The following is a 20881-nucleotide window of genomic DNA, read 5'->3' on the forward strand; positions in this document are numbered from 1 at the left end:
TTTGAAAACACATTTTAAAATAAAATGTTGGTTTAGTGTGTTTTCATACAAAACCTTTTAACCTTTTAATACATTTTCACGACCTTTATAAAACCCAACATTTAATATTTACCAAAACCCCTTTAAAACGTTTTATGTTTGCTGGGTAATGATTCACTATACACATGTATTAAATGGGGAAGGCGGAAGTTCAGAAAATACTTTTCATGACCTTAAAGGTCATTTGAATGCTTCAGTTGTATGTATTGTACTAGGCCAACTACCTGTGTCATCTTCACCCAAACTGTTTCTACTGAGAATGTTACTCTGTATTCACCACTATTAACCACCTCAAAAGGTGGTTGACACTTGATGGTGAGGTTCTCTTGCATCACCCCACATTAACTTTCACCTGCAACCTCTTGCTCAGAAGAAACACACTCAATTTCGACTTAATACATGTACTTCCCTTTGAGACACTATGGGCTTTGTCTTCTCATGCAAACCCTACATTTCATAACTCGGTAGATGTCACATTACATTTTGCACATTGTACTCTATTTCACATTTGCTGGATGCAAATTCTATTAAAACAAGGCAAAGACATATTGTCAAAAAAATACATGTTAAAATTACACCACCACACCCAAATGGCTCTCAAATACATGTTGAAATTACACCACCACACCCAAATGGCTCTCAAATAAACAAAATGTCCCCAAAATACACACAAATGTCTGCCATACACACCCAATGTCTCCCAATACACCCAAATTCTCCCAAATACACACAAATGTCTGTCAAATACACCCAATGTCTCCCAATACAACCAAATGTCTCCCAAATACATCCACAGCCAGACAAACAAATACACCCAATGTCTCCCAATACACCTACAGACAAACAAATACACCCAATTTCTCCCAATACACCCACAGCCAGACAAACAAATAGTGAAATAAAACAATTATATAAGAGCACCAATGAAATGGAAGCCAAGGGGGCAATGATATTGGCAAATAACATGGCAAAGTTTGAGAGGTCACAACTCTGAACATCATTCATTAATATTGATTAAAATGTGCATTTTGAGTAAAACACGTTATACATTTTGCTGTAATTGTCTGTTCTTTAACCATCTTGTTGAAAGAAAGCAATTCCAATATAAAATTGAATACATGAATTTCTAGTGAAAATAATCAACTTCACTTTATTTGAGTATTCGCTAAAGAAACCTACCGTATACATGATGTGAAACCAGCAAACTTCCAATATATGCAAAACAACATACAATAATTAATTTCAAATGATGTATCGTTAAGGTATTTGCAAAGATGAAACCCCAGAAAACACAAAACAGAAAACGTTTACAAGTCAAATTATATAAAAGGTACAAAACATTTTAATAACATTCAAAAACATAAGAACGTACTGTTATAAAGTGTTTACAAAGTATTGTTCAAAAATATTTGCCAAAAAATATTTTACACTAACATTTTGACACATAAAATGGGGTTCTTTTTCATATAAATGTTTTAAGAAATGTTTCCATGACCTTTACATAAACCAAAATTTAATATTATTAAAACGTTTTGAGCAAAAGCAAAACATGTTTATAACACCTTGACATTGATGTTTTGCAAACAATTTTGTGTTAGCTGGGATATTATGTGAAACAGACTGTGAGATATGACACTAATACGTCTCTATGTGAAATGATGAATGAAGTGTACGCCAACACATATGCTGTTATGTGAGAAGGCTTTAATCATGCTTGTGTGGTTAATACCTATCTATTTTTTTCATAGTAATAGACATTGCAATTTTTCAAATTGCACCAACTTTTACAAATTCCTAAGGCAAGATGCACACCAGAGCCCCCAGAGGTATGCACCTTTGATGATGCTGTTCATACTTCAGTTATACTATGGTACTGCAGAGCTACAAGAATAGTACACCCCTGTTTGTAAATACCTCCAAACGAAGACCTTGACTTAACGAGGATCTAACCGAGGACTCACACACCCGTTTTGACACACCGTGGATCTCACACAGACACACCAGACAACTTACTATCCAACTGTGCCCCGTCCTATACCCCCTATGGGGGACCTATCTTATATGCATATTTGCATCATTTACATCATCCTGGTCATAGTAACAAACCAAGGACGTCCTCGTTTGGAAGTGTGTCCTCGTTGTATGGTGTGTATCCATATGTAGGTCCTCGCTTGGAGGCATTTACAAACGCTTACCAACCCAGCAAACACAAAAATGTTTTTAAACACATAATTTTGGTTTTATACAAAACCTTTTAGTTCCATTTAAATGCCAGGTTATATAAATGTCATGAAAACGTTTTATATCAAAAAACAACAAAAACATTTGAAACATTTTATCAAAATGTTATTGCAAAATATTTTATAGCAAACAATTTTGGAAAAAATATTGTCAACTCTTAAATAGTCTTCTGTTTTACATCACGTTTTCAAAACTGTTTTCAGAACGTTATTAAAACATTTTATAATCTTTATGACCCAACAATAAAATGTTTTGTGTTTGCTGGGAAAGTATTCCATTGGTACACATTGGTACTTGAGATTCAGTCATTTAAAAGTACATCATCTTTGGGTACTTAAAGACTTGAAACCAATGAACAGGTACACCAATGATATATGGTTAGACATAATTATAGGCAATGCGACAATTGTCTCTAGAGAAGGTTTTGTGTTGTTTTCATGTCGTGTTGGTACTATGGTAAAAAAAGGAAAGTTAAGAAACATGAAAATGGTTAACTTTTTTTTGGTTTTAAAAATTAAAATGTAAAAATAAATGTTGGTCATTCAGTTTCTACATTGTAATGTATGAAAACCTTTCCAACACAAGAAAAGAAGCATTCAAGCATACGCCTTATATATTAATTTAAATTCTTGCGCATGTTAGCCTATAAAAATGATTTCCTTGACAATTTTAAACTCATATATTCAGAGTCCAATTTTTTCTTTTTCTTCATAATTTTCATCTTAAAATACTGATTCAGTTTTTGAGAAAAATATGCCAGACTGCCTTGAAAATAATATGTGACACTGATTAGCACATGTATATTAAAAATGAAATTGACCATCAAAAACTCTAAGGCAACATGGACTATCAAATTTTCTTATTCAGAACAAAATTTTCAACAGAAATTTAATATAGAAAATGTGCAGTTTATCAATTTGGGTCAAAACAGGAATTTGGTAATTTTTTAAAACATTTCCTTGAATGTTTGGAAAACTGAGATTTAATTGGTGGGCAAATGGTGTATTACCTATAGGGTTAGGATTAAGATTAATTTAGGGTTAGGGTTAGCTCAAGGTTAGTTTGCTTAAGGTTAGAGGGGCAGCACACTATATTTTGTAATTACCAAGAAAAAATAAAACATTTTTCTATAAACAATTGTAACCTTTTCATGTCCAACTTCTATCTCTTTTTATGTTCTGTGATATCAACCATTGTTACATTCATGTGATATTCAAAAAATATACAAGGTAACAGAACTCTGATTAACCAATGTTTTGGACAGAGAATATGTGTAATGATGTATATGATGAGAATATGTGATTGAGCATTCGAGGAGGGGATATGATTCAAATACTGATAATTGGTATAGGAAAACCTGTTAGCTACAGGTGTTGTATGTTCTACTTAATCATGTATCTTCTTGGTAAGCAATTCAAAATGAAGTCACTCTATGTGAATATTCAGTCTGCTATTCAAAGTTTAGTTTGATTATTATTATGGGATACCCATCATATCAAGCAGCAAATTGATTTTGCTGTCTAACCAGTCAGTTTGTAGTTTGTGTAGACTATCAACCCATGATTATGGGATACCCATCATATCAAGCAACAAATTGATTTTGCTGTCTAACCAGTCAGTCTGTTGTTTGGGTAGACTATCAACCCATGCTGAAGGTAGACGTTTATAACCGCATTTACATCCTAATATAGCACCTGCCACGCTTGCATTGCTACAGCTATCAGCACCAAGCATTACCAATTCAGTTATCACATCTCTGCAAAAAATAAACATATACTGTATATCAGCTGTCAGAAAATTATTAGGTAAGCAAATGCAGAATATAACTCACATCTTTAACTTTTGGTATCTTGGATGGTGGCTTCCTCAAGAGTAGATCTGAACCGATGATATAGTATAGTATTGATGTATAGTATTGATAGATTTTAGGCTCGGAACACGATCACCGATGCTACGAAATTATGAACAGGGAGCAAGCTTGATTTAAACAATGTAGGTCAGTTTAGTATGTTTTGTTTTTTATTTTCAGGACTAGGATGTTATTGCCATTTCTTGGAAGTAACATGCGTTCAAATGATGACTTTTAACAATGCAAATGTGATCAAATATATCCTTAAATATGGGCTCATAAAACACTCTTCAACATTGTATCGGCTATTGTATCGGACCGATGCCAGGAGAAATACATCGGCTATCGTATCGGCAGGGAAAACCCCACATCGGTTCAGCTCTACTCAAGAGTTCATTCCTAGCATTGTAGATTTTAAGAAATCAGCAATTATTGTTGAATTGTGTATTATCAGATTTATGATGCTGAATGAAAAATTGAAAGTAAATTTGGCGATTTTGCTTAGAAACTAACCTGATAACCCCAGACAGAGACAAGGAAACACAAAGAACACAAATTCTTGGGACCACTTATTGACCATCAGGATATAATAATTTTATTTTCATATTATAATCATCAATCCAGCCATTAAGCAGAAAAGCACAGGGTTTGCGCACAACCCAATAAAACAAGACAAAAAGGGAGATTCCAAAGTAAGAGTGAAAAGGCTTAATCCAATTTCTATCATTTTTTGAATTTTAATCATTAGTAACACAAAATCTCCCTAAAAATGGGAGAGGTGGGTGGGAAATAAATTGTTTGTCCACCCGATTGCTGGTCAACAAATGCAATGACAAAATCTGCGCCCCCGTGATCTGGCCTGCAGAAAGGACCACTCTCATTGGCCGAAATATGATGCCAATCGTATTGCCTTGGAAACTCCCATGGAAAATACAATCTGACAAAGCATGACACAAAAGTGTCTCTGCTTGGGGTCAAAAGGGTTGTCTAACTGTTTCACATTAGACAACCTTTTTTTAGTTATAAGTATATAAACTGTGATGTATTTTTTGACAGCATAATATAGATGAAAAAGCTGTATCGCAAATTTGCACCTCGTTTTTATAGTGGGGTGCAATAGACATATTTTGAGGTGAAAATGTGTTGCGATAGGGCTGAATTCCAGCTAACTGTAGCCTAGTGAGCCATCTTAAATGACAGTAATTTATGTAATCGACAAACACAATAGCCTCAAGAAATTTTCTTTCTGTATATTCTTGAAATGTTAACATAATAAGAGATGTCTAAGAAGCTCCTTATTTTGTTTGTCTTTAAATATTTGTAATATTATTTGTGTCAATAAATGTCTGTTCAGATGAGATGTACACAACACTCTGTGTTCTGTGTACAACACCATGTATAATAGCACAAATAAATAAATTGTTGATTATATCAATCTTCAATAGATTGTAACAAAGCGTAATGCTTGTCCCAGGAGACTCTTGATGATGCCCAAAAATGTTAAGTTTTGTGATGCGCAGAAACTAAACAGGTGCGAGTAAAAAGTGGATGCCCACAAGATGAGTAGCAGTTGGCTGCATAGCTATGACAGCCATAAAATACATACGCACATGTTAAAACATAGGCAGCCATAAATAATGATAAGAAACAATACTCTTCTTCATCACATTGCCTATAACAATGAAAACAATTTTAGCTGAAATGATTACATTTCGAAATTTTATGAACAATATTGAACATGCCTTCTAAAGTGTAACATCCATTGCCTCTATGCCAGTGGTAAGAACTCCTACAGTGGCCGATCTAAAGGAGAGCACAATTCAGGCATAATTTAGCCTGCCAGTCGTCAGGTAATTTGATTTTCTTTTTTCAAACCTGAATCCACCCCTGCTATAGATTGGATGCATTTTGCATCAAAACTGTCTTGTATGACTTTTATAACACAGTAAATATTAAACATCCTCTACCATTACCTACTTGGGCTATTCCAGTTGAAATCCAGTTCTGACAACTAGAAAATGCTCTGAGCATGTTTTAAACATATTGATAATAGAGTAGGTCTTGGCAATGTACCCTGGTTAATATACCTTTTGTTTAAAGCAAATCGGACATACCGTTTTCATAATATATCAATTTATTATTATATCATAATCAACGTAGTTAATATGACTGAAAAAGATCATAAACATGTAAAATTTGCTAATATTTTGCTACCAATGAATGCATAAATGTTCAGATATTAGGATGAAATTTATTTGGTAAATCCATAATAGAAAGATTCTATACATATATGTTCAGGGTATTTTAATTTTGGAGAATTTTGCCTTGAAACTTGGACGAAGTGTTTCTAATGTGTCCTAATAATTTATATTATTTAGCCACCGTCTAATTTGCACATTTTAATAATTAATGAGCTAATTTGGATAAAAGCTAATTAATTATGCAAATTAGGGCAACTAGCTAATAAATTATGCATAAATTATCTGGAAGTCATAGGAACACTTTGACCAAGTTTCCAATATTCTGTTACATAAATTTTTTTAAACATTTATTTAAGTTATTGATCATACTGATAGTTTGCAAATTGAGAGTAAAATATCACAACAAATGTACAAAAGATAACAAAAAACAAAACAACAACAAAACAAACAAACAATTACATAATAGTGATAGGGAGCAGAGGAGAGAAGAGGAGAGGCTGAAAATTAAGAAAAAGTAACCCTGACAAACTGAACAAGTGAGTGGGAAAGGGGAGAGACAGAAAGATTAGAAAGAAAGGAAAGCAAGAGACGGATGGGAGAGAGACTCACATGGTGCTTTGCAAGTCTGAAGGGATTTTACCACTCACCCATATTTAAATCAGATGTAATGATGCGCCAAATGTAACAATGAATTCAAGATATACCGTATTGTTTGTAATAAACGCCCCGGGGGCGTTGCATTTTTCCAAAAGGGGGGCGTTTATTGGAAGTGAATTGTCATTGAAAAAAGCTTGAAAATCGGGTTCAATTTCCCGATGGTGCTCCTATTAAAAGGAGGGATTTACGACTATACATGATGGCGGCGCCCACTGAAAATGATATTTTCGTGGGAATTCAACAAAATTACACAGTCTGTAAGTGCATGGAATTAGTGAAATTCTACCATAATTAGGCAATGAAATGGATGGGAGTTGAGTCATCACAGGTTTTGTCCATTCAATTTAGCGATCGTGACTGACATGACTGATGGCAAGTTTTAAGCTTACCTACACGATATGCGATGGATGGCATGGAAATGTTTGCATTTTTGTCAATTTTTCACAGAAAAATTGGCGGGGGGCGTTTATTAGAGGGGGAGCGTTTATTACAAACAATACGGTAGATCAATTCATTTAATCCATTGTGTTTTTGTTTCTAAACTCCCACAAACTTAAAATATAAAACGACCCTTAGTAAAAATTACATATTAATGAGTCATAATAGCTCAGTAACATTGAATACAAATTTGATATAGGTGTATTAAGTGGATTAACTTCAAACAACAGGCATATAGATCAATTTAAAACATGCATAGAGCAAAAAATGTTGCAAATTGTGATTTTTTTTAAACATTATTTCGGCCCACTTAAGTTTAATCTAAACCATATTGCAAAGGTTTCCTGCTGTACCCTTGAATAATCAGGCCAAATACCTAGTGTCATGAAAAGGAAATTCTATTGATAACATTAACATCCATGTGTTACCTTTTTTGTGACACCCAGTACAAAACAAAACTGTAAATGGGCTATTCCATTTAAAATCCACACTACCCCTGTGGAAGAAATATCTTCCACAGGGGGAGTATAAATTGCATATTCAAAAAACAAATTAAGCAGCTCCATTAATTCCATGCACCCTCTGCGAAAAATTCAACTTAAATCTTCCAGAGAGAGAGAGAGAGGATAAATTTTGAAAAGAGTTGGTTAATTCCATTTGAAATTCACACTCCACCTGTTGAAAATATTTCCAGCGGGATGTGGGCTTTACAAGGATTAGCCCAATAGAAAACTCCTCTTTATGGGATAATTCAAGAGGAACTCATTGCTCACCAAATCTTAGAAATTTAAACAGTTATCATAATGTCTCAGACAATCCACAAACAAAATCTATGAAAGTTAAGTGGCCTATGAATAACAAAATCATCACTATAAAATGGGTTCCAACTTGCTTTGATTTCCATCATGACCACTTCAAATGTACTTAGTGAAATGCATAAGAATAGCAAATACAGCAGAAATCTAAGCATCATGCTGTTTGTAAACTAAATACAGAGCATCTCACAAGGATACATCTTGTTTGGTTTATCAATCTTAAAGGGGAAAATGCCGAAATGTGTTTTTCACTCCTGGCCCCCACCTCAAGGGAGTCTTGATTCTAAGAGGGCCGAAACCTCCCTAAGGCAGGTGGCAATCAACTGATGATCCTGCTGGTAAAAGCACAAGACAATTTCCATATCTAGTCTTTGTGTATATTTAAATTCATGCTAAATGCCACAAGTTCAATTATATTTGCTTGTATAATTATGATCTTAATTTTTTCCCCACCAAGATTACACAGACAAAATCCTCCCAACCAGATTACACAGACAAAATCCTGCTAAGAACTTATTTCTCACCCAGATGACAAAAGTATGAAAAATCCGTCATAAAGATATGGTGTAAGGTTACCACATCATTGTATGCTGGATTATGATACAATCACACCCCCTCCAAAAACCCTCCAAACATGTCTGTTACATCACATCATATGTGACTCAATATGAATATAGATATTTGCTCATCAGTGATGTGGTAATGAAGTGCATACCTACCTGTAACTTATGCCCGATTTAAGTGCTATCAGTGCTGCTGCCATTGGTCTTAATGTATAGCTTGGTCTATTGGGTTCTAGTTTGTACAAGCTGTTTAAAACACACAAAGATATGTATATAAATAAAAATATGATATTTCATAAAATATGGATAAGCAAACACACACACTTCCATCTTCATCAGTTGCTAGGCTACATTGACACCCTAGGGTATGTGGTCACAGGTGAATATGTGATTGTAATCAGAATGTCCAAAAGGCTGCTGAGAAAATATGCAAAGAGGTTAATGACTTCAATCACGTTGTAAGCATGCGAACAACCACAGTCTAGTTCCTATATGTTCCAAGTTACAAAGCACCCTCACACATGAACTTTACAGTCAGAGCTAATTCTATAGTTTCTTTTCAACATGTTTGGTGGGTACAATTATGTGAAAGTGTAAGTTGAATATCAGTCAATACCGTGCCATTATTAACATTGTGATTTGAACATTTCAAATCATCTAAAAAGTTGCTTGGCAGACAAGTGTGACAGCTCAAAGTACATTACATCATATTGCAATATATACATGCAATTAGAATGACTAAAAATCAATTCAATGTTTAACTTGTGATGCTTGCCATCCTACAACATTTATCAATAGCTATCTCCTAAACTGTATGGGGAAAATAAACAAAATGCTTAGTGTCACTCAGGTGAAATTGATATGATAAAACGTTTCAATAACCTGATACCAGCAGTGATATGACTGAGTAAAATAAGTCAAAAGTAGGAAAGTAGGAAAGAGTTCCTTTTTGCAAATAGCGTAGGACAATAAGGTTTCAACAATGCCTTGAATTGAAATATGACAACTCACAATTTGCACAACATTATTATTACCAATGTTCAAAATAGCATTTTCAAATGTAATTCAATCTTGTGTGATAAAAACTACTCAAAATATTTAAAGGATCTGACAATCCTGATATTCAATTCTTTCTTTTCTGTTCTCCTGGTCTTGAGGACCGGGCCTGAGGATAGCAATAGATTCAGAATGAAATTGTTTCATAAGCTAGTATGCATCTTATTAGCTTTGTTACAATAAGACTTTGTTAGTTGCCAATTATGAGGGTCATTCATTGGTAAAGAGATACTCATGATCCTTGTGATAAATGGTCTGTTGACCCATTCTAGTCATGAACCCTTAGCACTCATCACTGTAGAGCAAATTTATCACACATTGCTTTAAAACACACTTTCCTTTTGCTATGAATATATGAATACATTATTTATAAGTTTTTATTTATTAGTGTTATCATTGTATCTACTAAGTTTGTGTTTTTTAAATTCTGTTTCTTTAATAATATTTTTATTGTGCCTTTAGTATCTTGCTTTGTTTGTATGCATTATAAATCTCACTATTCATGCACTCATTCTTTTTCAAAAAATAAAGCTTCTGTTATGGCTATAAAGGTCAACCCCCATACAATATGAAATTTTTAAAAATCCTTGTGCAACTAAGTCATTGTAACACAGACTACGAAAGGAGGGTGGTTCTTACAACCCCCATAAACATCATAGGTGACACGATCAAGGGAAATGAGTGGGATGTCGCTAATATTGATTTTGAGATATTGGCAAAGAAAGTGTTAAAATTCTTTTGTTTTATATTGTTTTCAAGATTGATAAATTGGCGTAACTTCACTGAAGAAAAGTCGTATCAACATGGGGTTTTCAGTTTCTGAAAGCTCTAAATGTCCTCTTTAGACACCTATGTAAAACTCATTTTCGACCAGGGCCGACATGTGACTCATTCCCCTTGATCATGTCACAATGTTATATTTGGTACCAATGTATAGCTGTATATGGGTCCCATACCAAAATAAGTATATAAGCATTCTGCACATAATATCGCTATGACATTATATTGTGAGCACACATTAGCAAAACTGAAAATTCTGGTAGGGCCAAGTAAAATAAAAAACATGTTTCATGTCTGGGTTTTCGAAAAAAAGGAGCAAGGGGGGCTTTTTATATTCTATTTGTTATCGCAAAATCGGTGTAAATACCCAAACGTTAACAACTCTGTGCAATTTGCATTATTCATTAATCATTTTAATAACAATGATCACGGAGTGAATACATTCCAGCGAGATTAACTGTGCAACTACCAAACCACTTCAAACAGAGATTTCAATTGATCAGTTCTGTATTGATTTGATAATGCTGACATCTGAGGTGTTAGTGTTTTTATTTCAAGAAATTAAAGTTTGGCATTAAATTTCTTTTTCAACTATACATATTTTGGTGCTAACAATTTCATTTTGTTCTCCGTATATACGGTTCAAAAGAGGCCATTATCAGAAATAATCGGTGTCTTGTTGAGATATGGTTCACATGTTAGTTGCTCACCCTTTAAGTATTACATAATCCTATACCCTTTAATGGTGCTATGGGCTCCGTTGACATAATTGGAATTTTAGACACAAACTAAAAGTGCCCTCCCATAAAAAATCCCACCAGCAAATAAGGGCACATACCCTTAATTCTTGTTTAGAGGAGGAATTTAGAGTGCTCAAACCCATTACAGGTGAGCTATAGAAACAAATTCAAAGTATAGACCTCTGGCAAGGCAACCGTTACTTAAAGTTTCACGGAATACCCTCACTTACGATCATTGGGTAAACCGATCATCAGACGGATAATTTGTCATGATTTCAAATTTGCAGAAATGTTTACACAAGTATATACATTCTGTGGTGTCGAAATGATGACAAATCAAGCCAACCAGAACAGTCTCTACTCCAAAAGTAGTCGAGAGTGCTCAACCACTAAAAATAGTGGGGGCGTATAATAACAAGTTTACTTTACAAGTGACTAACTTTGGAATTTAGAGTGCTCAAACCCATTACAGGTGAGCTATAGAAACAAATTCAAAGTATAGACCTCTGGCAAGGCAACCGTTACTTAAAGTTTCACGGAATACCCTCACTTACGATCATTGGGTAAACCGATCATCAGACCGATAATTTGTCATGATTTCAAATTTGCAGAAATGTTTATACAAGTATATACATTCTGTGGTGTCGAAATGATGACAAATCAAGCCAACCAGAACAGTCTCTACTCCAAAAGTAGTCGAGAGTGCTCAACTACTAAAAATATTGGGGGCGTATAATAACAAGTTTACTTTACAAGTGACTAACTTTGGAATTTAGAGTGCTCAAACCCATTACAGGTGAGCTATAGAAACAAATTCAAAGTATAGACCTCTGGCAAGGCAACCGTTACTTAAAGTTTCACGGAATACCCTCACTTACGATCATTGGGTAAACCGATCATCAGACGGATAATTTGTCATGATTTCAAATTTGCAGAAATGTTTATACAAGTATATACATTCTGTGGTGTCGAAATGATGACAAATCAAGCCAACCAGAACAGTCTCTACTCCAAAAGTAGTCGAGAGTGCTCAACTACTAAAAATAGTGGGGGCGTATAATAACAAGTTTACTTTACAAGTGACTAACTTTGGAATTTAGAGTACTCAAACCCATTACAGGTGAGCTATAGAAACAAATTCAAAGTATAGACCTCTGGCAAGGCAACCGTTACTTAAAGTTTCACGGAATACCCTCACTTACGATCATTGGGTAAACCGATCATCAGACCGATAATTTGTCATGATTTCAAATTTGCAGAAATGTTTATACAAGTATATACATTCTGTGGTGTCGAAATGATGACAAATCAAGCCAACCAGAACAGTCTCTACTCCAAAAGTAGTCGAGAGTGCTCAACTACTAAAAATATTGAGGCGATAATAACAAGTTTACTTTACAAGTGACTAACTTTGGAATTTAGAGTACTCAAACCCATTACAGGTGAGCTATAGAAACAAATTCAAAGTATAGACCTCTGGCAAGGCAACCGTTACTTAAAGTTTCACGGAATACCCTCACTTACGATCATTGGGTAAACCGATCATCAGACCGATAATTTGTCATGATTTCAAATTTGCAGAAATGTTTATACAAGTATATACATTCTGTGGTGTCGAAATGATGACAAATCAAGCCAACCAGAACAGTCTCTACTCCAAAAGTAGTCGAGAGTGCTCAACTACTAAAAATATTGGGGGCGTATAATAACCCGTTTACTCTACAAGTGGCTAACTTTGGCATTTAGAGTACTCAAACCCATTACAGGTGAGCTACTCACCTGTAATGGGTTTGAGCACTCTAAATTCCAAAGTTAGTCACTTGTAAAGTAAACTTGTTATATATATATATATAAATCCCACCAGCAAATAAGGGCACATACCCTTAATTCTTGTTTAGAGGAGGGAGCTCTCTATTTGTACATAAAATTTACCCCAAGGCAAAGGAGCTGAGGTGCGCCATTAGGTGAACGTTTACGGTATTTCATTCTACGATTGTTGAATAAAATAAAGACATAAAGAAATAAAGAAAGATAGATACAATACTAGATGAGGCCTACATAGAATGAGCACTTTTAACAGTCCAAATTCTTATCACACGGTTATGTGTACGCATTAAGCCATGCTTTCTATTGAAGATGTATAACTACATGTATATATAATTATGTAATTAATGTTTTATGACCAATCCTTGCTTTGTTATGCAAGTTCATGAGCTTAATTGTTTGACGGTACAAAAACTTTTTCTTCCCTGTTATCAATCTAAAGGATTAGGATAAAAGTTTGCCATGTTTCATCTGGCAAAACAGAATATGTGACCCAATACACAGCAGTTGTCTTCAAAATTGGAAAGGTTAGATTAACCAAGTTATAGAACTGCTTGAAATGACATCTCATCCATTGATATCAAATATTGATTTTATGTGACAAATAAAGTGATTGTGAGTATTCAGATAGAATGTACTTTCAGCTGTACTTATAGTACACATAATATCACCTGTTTAATCATGAAACCTTGCACAGGTAATCCAAATATATATCACATGATATCAAAATGTATTGAAAACTTATTAAATATTCAACGCTCTTGTATTCTGTATCTTGTGCTTTTAACCACTCTTGTATCATTTGACCCATTCCAGCAACATACACCTTAAGTCAGCCAGGCAACTTCTTAAAAATAAGCACTACGCTGGAGATACGAGGGGGCTGTCAGTAAGTAATGAAAGTTGTCTTGTGACCCCATATATATGGATTATTTTCAAAGCATTTCTCTATGACCACATAAACATTGTACCTTTGTCTTTCAAACAACACATATAAAAATCATATTGCACATTTGATTACATCACAGCATTGGCATAAAAATAATGGTCTACAGTCACTGGCTGAAAACGAGACGATTTATTAAGGGAAATAAGATGCTGAAATGAGGTATTGTTGTATTTTTTACATTCTCAGGAATTACAGAATGGAGAGTACGTGTTACCTTTTGGAATAGTAGTAAAACCCAAACTTCCAGCTCATAAAACTACCTTTGTAGAGCTGTGTTAAGGTTTTATTTTAAATGAGGTATTTGGGGCTCGAGCAAATTGACGTATGAAAATTTTGAGAGAGAAAAAAATTCTAGACCTGAATAACATACCAACAGCTATCACAATAATAAACTGTATACATAATATATTATGTAGCAATTTTCATTTCTATATAAAATTATTCATTTCATCTTTTCTGCTTTTTTGTGGTAATCTTAATTCTATAAAATGTACATTTGTGTGCAAATTGAGGGTGCTATTTACATCTATTTTTAATTTAAATTCGCTAAATAATATGAGTTACATTTCATGATGAAGAGTTTTTTAAAAATTCCCTTGTGATTTGTTTGTGTGTTCCATTTTACAAGTGTCTACCCCTTGTAAAGATGCAAACAAGTGTCTACCCCTTGTAAAGATGCAAACAAGTGTCTACCCCTTGTAAAGATGCAAACAAGGTTTTGATTAAATAAGACAAAGGTACATTTTTCATGTGATTATCAAGAAATTCCATCTAAATATTCGATATAAGGGGTCAAAGGTCAACTTTTATTATATACTGACCAACCCTCATATACAGGGTGTCCCAGAAAAAATTACCGGGCGAATAAATTTGGACGTAAGTCAAGAACTGGACATCAGAATCCAACAATCTAAACACCAGCGTGTAGCCCATCTTATTTTGCATCTTATGCGCAAATTTTACTGGAATCGGTTGATTGATTGCGAAGAAATGGGCGATTACATAACGCATGCATCAATTCACTTCATTCCAAGTTTGAAAGAAAGAGCACTCAACACAATGCGCACTAGTGGTTAACCGTGGGCTTCATATTTTGTACCGTGAAATCCTTTTTGTTCTTTTTAAATAATTTATTTCTTTCAAAACATTTAATTATAGGTTTTGTTCATTTTTGACAACCTGCACGATATTGAAAATCAAAGCTTGCATGTAAGATGATGCTCGGTACTTGCACATATCTTTTTTCGTTAATATTGATATAAATGTTGTGTTAAGAATTATTGCATAAAGAATTCCATCTGGCTTTTAAAATATTCTCACACACATCAATGTTTTTGGAATATTTAAACAAAATTGAAATACAAATTTTAATTTTTTTTAAACTTCAACATTAATTTTGCATTGTATCAAAAATCACATTTAAAGCTGAAAGCACTTGTTCATTGTCATTCTTGGCTCAAATGTTCTTTGGAAAGTTAAAATATAAAATATTTGCACAACATAAAGAGTTAAAGTTTGAAAGCTTCCAATTGCAGAAATCAGAGCTTTCTCGGACAAAATGTTATTCATCTTCAGTGAAAGCATAAATAATATAACACTGTCGGATTATAAAATAGATAATGTGGACTAAATTGAATGAGATAGACAAACTTTAGGAAGCGGTGAGCGCGTATAAAAAAAGCACCTATTGATCAAACTTGGAATGAACTGCATTGATGCGCGCATTATGTAATTGTTAATTTCTTCTCAACCATTCAACTGAATCAAATAAAATTTTCACATATGATGCACAATAAAATAGGCTATGCGCCACATTTTAAATTTTTTGAATCTGATGTCTAGTTCTCGACTTACAATCAATTTTATTCTCTCAGTAATTTTTTCTGGGACACCCTGTATATAACGAAAAATTAAAAATATCGGTGAACTTCATCGCAACTTCAAAACCAAAACATCAATATTCAAAAGCTTGGTATTATTAAAACATACACTTTCGCTAGAAAGGGTCACATATTTCCTCTTAATAAGAAAAGCAAATTTGAACTTGTTGATTCACAGGCACAATCTAAAGTTAAGTCCGATATTATCAGCTGTATCTGGTGATAGAGGACCAAACCAATACAATCACACATTCATTCACCTGTATCCCATTCAGTAATAAAATAAACATCTACCAAAAAGTAATTACCCCCCACCCCCTTAATGAATGACCATTCTTTCAAAACGGTTCATCATATGCCAAATTTGAGATATGCATTCGAAGCAGAATTTATTTCTGCATATTATGACCCTCATTTGTTGCAATGGTCCCAACATTGATGTCGCAGCGTATATTTAAATGAATGTACCCCAAGATGTGAAAGTTGCAGTAAAATGTTTTATAAACATAAAAACAAGGAAAATCTGTTCCAATTGACCAACTGGATCCAAAATAACAGTGTCACACTAGCAATGGATAAAATTAAAAACAGGGAAAATGTAACACAACATCCAATAGGGGAATAACACAAAAGGTATAAACAAAGTTAAAATCCCGACGTTAACAAAAGACAAAACAATTATAATTTTATAAACATTGTTTTAAATTTTATATAAATTAAATGTATTTAATTTTTTTTAAATTGTATAACCCTGTAATTCAACTCAGCTATTTAGCTGCAAATAGGTTCTTAATTAATCTAATCTAAAACATGAATGGAGCTCCCACAACCTAGTCAACCACCAAGAGTAGGACAATCTTGATATGAATCCATAGGTTAAAAACTAGTGCATTTTAATCATATCTTGATGAAGTGACAAAGTGAGCCATATCTCATGGGATGCAGGATTACAGAGACAGGTTAAGGGTCAGGTTTTTCTGATGCAAGCTTACCAGCATAAATATTCTTACTCTTTGACCATTTCAATTAGCCTCCAGGTATTTTTACAATGATCTACAAGATATTAGTAGTTCCTTGACTATAAATAACACGCATTAAGTTCCAATCTCATTTGCTCTGGTTATCCTTTTTTTGTTTATAAAAACAAATTCCATATTCTTCATAGCTGATTTAAAGCCATATTGTAACATTTCTTTTCCACAAAATGTTAGTTTTCACTGTTAAATATGTTCCCTTAATTTTAACTTGATCAGATGAGGCAAAACAAAGAAAATTGCTATTTAAAACAGCGCATATGTCACATGCGCATCAATCTATCATTTGTGATCGAGGTTGTGCTTTTTGATGTGTTAAGTACAGTGTTACAGGCACATTGTAAGCATGGCAATCAGGGTATATGCGTTTGACTAATATTTTGATTGTAACAATTTTCAATTGTAAACAAATTTCTCTGTCGTTTTAACTACAGCACCTAAAGCCTTCATTTTTGCAGGGTATGTTACAATGTAAAGTACATTACAATTGTATCAAAATCAGAATTTGTACAAACATAGAGGGTGTTCTCCTCAGCAAATGTTACAATATGGCTTTGCTCCCTGATCATTTGATTTAGCTTCAAAATAGTTCATGAAAATATGTTGCCCTAATTTGTCTTTCAAAAACCAAACAAAGAAACAGCAGAGCAAGGAAACAGCAGAGCAAAATGCAGGTAATAAACCACCCCAACATGCAGGCAACAGACTTTTGAAGAATTTACCATGTTTTGATCAACAAAGCTATGCAGTTCATCTACCAAGATATGTGCATTACCTGGCACCATATATGCCTCCATTTCCAAGACCTAGTTAATTTGGCTTACAATCAACCTAAAGATGTGTATTTCTCTTTCTATCAGGACATGTTTTTATTCATAAATAGTATATATTTACCTTTTAAAATCTGGCACACTACAGTAGCTATCAAATTGTTCCAGGTGGGCTGGTTGAGATAGTTGCTGTCGCCCACAGGTTAATGCCTGACTTATCAAACATTCAAGGGAAGCTGTATCATGGATTGTCTGCTGATTTTGTAGCATAAGTGATATCAAGATGGATATAACTATGCAAGTGGCTCGACACCTGAGAATACAAATAATAAATAAAACATTTACAAACAATGAATAAAACATGGCCTTCTTGTATCCACATTGGTAAATTTATATATGCTTTGGTCCCTGAAGATGAAATGTACCCTGTAATGTTCATAGAACATTATAAAAATAGCTGGAGCTCTGTGCTAATGATGTACAGCATAGTAAAGAACAAAAGGAAAGTATTAGGCCGACTTGCACTGATGTATGTATCAAGTCCTTATTTACATAATGATACATAGGGTTATTCCATATATGGGTGGTGTATGGATTTCAACTGGAATAGCACACAGGAGGATGAAAACTATAGTTTCCACCAAAATTGTATTTTATTTCCTTGTTTGTTTGTTTGTTTGTTTGTTTGCCAGCTAGTTTGCTTCTTTATTGGTTTATTTATTTTAGACAATCATCACTAAATTCATCACTATAAAAATTGTGGCTAGAGACTCCATAGGTTTTACAGTTCTCTATTACAAAACATTGACATTATTGAGGTGTAAGTCCATTGATTACTTTGTATGTATATGTGCAGACATTTGAACTAAATCCAATAGTGAACAGGTAGCCAGTGTAGATGTTTAAGTTGCATGTTTGTTTGTTTTATTTCAAGGGTTTAGAACCAGAAAGCCTTAACACACTTTTTTGCCATTTTGGTACATGTACCAAAATAATCACCAGGACCTACAGATTCTTCCAATCATAAAATTGTAATCCAATCAAACTTCATATTGCAGATATTGTACAATTATACTTAGCCGCATCTCAATACAGCCAATTGCAGTTAACCAGAAAGCCTCAAATCTGAGATGAGGCTTTCTCGCCCGAACTCAATTTGGTCAAACACTGCTCGGCCTGCACAATATTATATATTGCTATATACATTTCAAAGATGACATAGTTTAAACTTCATGTCACTTGAGTTATATTGAAGTGTCGGATACTGTTGACACTAATTCATCTTCAAGTACTTCTTTTGAGTGTAGTTACAGAACAATCATTGATAGTTGAATGGTAATGGCCAGAAATTATGAATTGTGTCACACACTGAGGTCACTATGGATGGTGGGTAGGTCAAGCGCAAGATTACGAATTGTGTCACACACTGAGGTCACTATGGATGGTGGGTAGGTCAAGCGCAAGATTACGAATTGTGTCACACTCTGAGGTCACTATGGATGGTGGGTAGGTCAAGCGCAAGTTTACGAATTGTGTCACACACTGAGGTCACTATGGATGGTGGGTAGGTCAAGCGCAAGATTACGAATTGTGTCACACACTGAGGTCACTATGGATGGTGGGTAGGTCAAGCGCAAGATTATGAATCATGTCACACACTGAGGTCACTATGGATGGTGGGTAGGTCAAGCGCAAGATTACGAATTGTGTCACACACTGAGGTCACTATGGATGGTGGGTAGGTCAAGCGCAAGATTACGAATTGTGTCACACACTGAGGTCACTATGGATGGTGGGTAGGTCAAGCGCAAGATTACGAATTGTGTCACACACTGAGGTCACTATGGATGGTGGGTAGGTCAAGCGCAAGAGTACGAATTGTGTCACACTCTGAGGTCACTATGGATGGTGGGTAGGTCAAGCGCAAGATTATGAATTGTGTCACACACTGAGGTCACTATGGATGGTGGGTAGGTCAAGCGCAAGATTACGAATTGTGTCACACTCTGAGGTCACTATGGATGGTGGGTAGGTCAAGGCGCAAGATTACGATTGTGTCACACACTGAACTTGGATGGTGGGTAGGTCAAGCAAGATTATGAATTGTGTCACACACTGAGGTCACTATGGATGGTGGGTAGGTCAAGCGCAAGATTACGAATTGTGTCACACACTGAGGTCACTATGGATGGTGGGTAGGTCAAGCGCAAGATTACGAATTGTGTCACACACTGAGGTCACTATGGATGGTGGGTAGGTCAAGCGCAAGATTACGAATTGTGTCACACACTGAGGTCACTATGGATGGTGGGTAGGTCAAGCGCAAGATTACGAATTGTGTCACACTCTGAGGTCACTATGGATGGTGGGTAGGTCAAGCGCAAGATTACGAATTGTGTCACACTCTGAGGTCACTATGGATGGTGGGTAGGTCAAGCGCAGGATTACGAATTGTGTCACACACTGAGGTCACTATGGATGGTGGGTAGGTCAAGCGCAAGATTACGAATTGTGTCACACACTGAGGTCACTATATGAGCGTGGGTAGGTCAAGCGCAAGTTTACGAATTGTGTCACACACTGAGGTCACTATGGATGGTGGGTAGGTCAAGTGCAAGATTACGAATTGTGTCACACACTGAGGTCACTATGGATGGTGGGTAGGTCAAGCGCAAGATTATGAATTGTGTCACACACTGAGGTCACTATGGATGGTGGGTAGGTCAAGCGCAAGTTTACGAATTGTGTCACACTCTGAGGTCACTATGGATGGTGGGTAGGTCAAGCGCAAGATTACGAATTGTGTCACACTCTGAGGTCACTATGGATGGTGGGTAGGTCAAGCGCAAGATTATGAATTGTGTCACACGCTGAGGTCACTATGGATGGTGGGTAGGTCAATTGTGTCACACGCGCACTAAGATTACGAATTGTGTCACACACTGAGGTCACTGGATGGTGGGTAGGTCAAGCGCAAGACTACGAATTGTGTCACACTCTGAGGTCACTATGGATGGTGGGTAGGTCAAGCGCAAGATTACGAAT

At 35.0% G+C, this 20881-nt stretch overlaps 1 protein-coding gene and 1 long non-coding RNA gene across 4 annotated transcripts in view; both read right to left on the reverse strand.

The window, feature by feature from the left end:
- Window positions 1-373: 373 nt before the first annotated feature.
- Window positions 374-1331, reverse strand: LOC140149267 (uncharacterized). The gene is made up of 2 exons (XR_011858572.1): window positions 912-1331; window positions 374-872 (listed from the first exon to the last, which is right to left on the reverse strand). It is a non-coding gene; the product is annotated as an uncharacterized lncRNA (long non-coding RNA).
- Window positions 1332-1375: 44 nt separating this feature from the next.
- The window catches only part of LOC140149265 (uncharacterized), an 85108-nt gene continuing 65602 nt past the window's right edge, over window positions 1376-20881 (reverse strand). For 2 of the 3 annotated variants that reach the window (XM_072171521.1, XM_072171522.1), the window contains exons 8-10: window positions 17961-18149; window positions 8960-9049; window positions 1376-4036 (exon numbers count right to left, since the gene is read on the reverse strand). In XM_072171521.1, the coding sequence (XP_072027622.1) occupies window positions 3844-4036; window positions 8960-9049; window positions 17961-18149 (472 nt within the window). In that variant the 3' untranslated portion in view covers window positions 1376-3843. The remainder of the gene's footprint in view (window positions 4037-8959; window positions 9050-17960; window positions 18150-20881) is intronic. The other variant, XM_072171520.1, reaches the window with a different exon arrangement.

This window comes from Amphiura filiformis, chromosome 3 (genome assembly GCF_039555335.1).
Source record: "Amphiura filiformis chromosome 3, Afil_fr2py, whole genome shotgun sequence".
Classification (NCBI taxonomy): domain Eukaryota; kingdom Metazoa; phylum Echinodermata; class Ophiuroidea; order Amphilepidida; family Amphiuridae; genus Amphiura; species Amphiura filiformis.